This window comes from Oryzias melastigma, linkage group LG15, assembly GCF_002922805.2.
Source record: "Oryzias melastigma strain HK-1 linkage group LG15, ASM292280v2, whole genome shotgun sequence".
Taxonomy (NCBI): Eukaryota; Metazoa; Chordata; class Actinopteri; order Beloniformes; family Adrianichthyidae; genus Oryzias; species Oryzias melastigma.
The window spans coordinates 13320298-13322506 of record NC_050526.1 but is presented as its reverse complement, the minus strand read 5'-3'; the positions used below and the strand labels follow the sequence as shown (position 1 = coordinate 13322506).

The window sequence follows — 2209 nt, the reverse complement described above, 5'->3', positions numbered from 1 at the left end:
CAGTATTTTTTTTTTCATTTTGCACCCATTGCCATTCATTACTAATGGAGCTCAGATTTCAGGCAGTGAAGCAAACTCTAATCCCTGATTAGTTCTTGTTTTTAGCACCTGCATTTTCATTTCCTATTTTCTCCTGCCGTATTTACCAGAAGTGATTTACATCCCATCATCTGCTAGCTCGACACCCAGAACCAGGCCGAGTTTAGACTGTAAAATGCAGCCGGCGTGGGTTTTTTAGTGTAGCGGCTGGACGAAGCGATTTATGGATTTTAATCTCAGGGATATAATTTCAGACTAAGATAGAAGTTGTTTTTTTTCTTTTTAGATTCGTTTTGTAAAAGTAACATATTTCTGCTACAATTTATACAGTTAGTGTCTATTAAAAATAAATATTTTTCATAAAATGTTTAAATTAATGTTTACCCCTATTCCTAATCCCTCTTCAATCCTATAAATATCTTAATCCCGATAACCACCTCTGACTTTATAGTTGGGCAACTCATCCAGCTTCATCAAAATCCATTTAAACAGTTCTTGAATTGCTGATTTGACCTCTCCTCTGGAGCTGTTGTTTCGATTGAAGTTTAATTTGAAGAGGTGAGGAGGAATATGAAGAAGAGGGGGGTTACTGTCGATGGCGGCGGTGACGGCGTGGATGCTGGGAACTCTCCGTTAAATTCCCCGTCCCAGTTTGTGCAGCGAAGCCGCTTAGGACTGCAGTGTTCAAATGAAAGCTCCTTCAGGGCATGTAGTCCACGTTCACACCCGACCCAGTCCTGCACACATCCCCACACACGAGGGAGGGAGGGGGGGCGCCGCCGTACACACAGGAGCTCTGTCCCGCCCTCGCTATCAGACAAAATCTGTACCAATCACCCAGACGGGGAAAATTAAAATCTATTTTTTGATTCTCAGTGGTTTTAAGTTCATTAAAATGTGAAATTGGCAGCTGATTAAAGAAGGTCATCTTGCTCAGAGTCAGACTCCTCACCTTGGACTGTGAAATTTCTTTAAGAGGGACACTGAATGCTGTCCACCAGGCGCTCCTCTGCCTCCACCTCAGCCTGAAAAGACTTCCGAGGAAAAGGCGGCCTTAATCCGGACTCGGAGGGGGCGAGGAATGGAGCTGGGGCTTTTTCTGTTAGTCGGGGATGCGGACTGAGGGCCACGCTCTCCCTGTCCCGACCAGCACACATGCTTGTAACCCTTTTCCCTGTGCTGATTACAGACTCTGAACTAACAAGGACCGGCAAGTCCAACTCAACAACATATTTAGGTCTTCAGTTCTGTGTTTAAGCGTCATTTTCAAAGCTTCCTCTGTCATTGGCTATGAAATTGTTAGCTTTAAGCAAACTGATTGGAGCTTTGCAGATATTCAGGATATTATTTTGCAGCGTTCATTCGTATGATGTGTGATTCAGATCATCTTTCATTGTCTCCACACCTTCATGTGACAGCTCTCCTGCCCTGTTATCAGTTTGTGTCTGCATCAATATGTTTGAACTGTGAGGAAAAAACTAAAAGTTTGTAACCCACCACCCTCCTTTCATCCACGTTTGTTGCCCCCTCTGCCTCCCCAGCAGCTGAGCCGCTCTCCACGGCCGTCGTCTCCTCGGAAGAGCTGTCGGAGCGCTGCTCGGAGCTTTCAGAGGAGAGCGGCAGCCTCAACGGGCACCACCCCGGCTCCGCCGCGGGCCGGCTGGCCCGGCTGGGTCACGACGCCCACCCCACCCCGGAGCAGGACCTGCTGACCTGCGGCCAGTGCCAGGCCACCTTCCCCCTGGCGGATATCCTGCTCTTCATCGAGCACAAGAGGAAGCGATGCCACGGGCCGCCCTGCCTCGCCGTGGGCAGGGGGCTGGACAAGCCCCCCTCGCCCTCCCCGGGCCTGGCCCTAACCCCCTCGCCAGCTCTGAGCTGTCTGCGCAGCAGGAGGCCCGTGGAAGTGGGCGTCCAAGCCACTCTGGCGGACGAAGACGATGAGCGGTTCTCGTCGCCTCGGGGGATTTTCCCCAAACAGGAGCCCCTCCCAGGTAAACACGGAGAAGTGCTGGAATCTTGTGCATGAACGTGGCTCGGATTTTCCCTTTTAATAATTACGGAAAATCCTCACGAGAGTCTGGGAAGCCTCTGGTGTCTTGTGGGGAGGTTTTCTGCTACGTCAGCTCTTGTTTTGGTGCTGCCTCGTGTCTTTTGTTGTGTTTTCACG

The 2209-nt window shown here is 49.7% G+C and overlaps 1 protein-coding gene across 1 annotated transcript in view; it reads left to right on the top strand.

The window, feature by feature from the left end:
* Window positions 1–2209, top strand: part of bcl11aa (BAF chromatin remodeling complex subunit BCL11A a) — a gene marked incomplete at its 5' end in the record, with an annotated part of 55031 nt that overhangs the window by 1744 nt on the left and 51078 nt on the right. Inside the window, 1 exon segment of the mRNA XM_024297044.1 lies at window positions 1581–2033. Coding sequence (XP_024152812.1) covers window positions 1581–2033 — 453 coding nt within the window.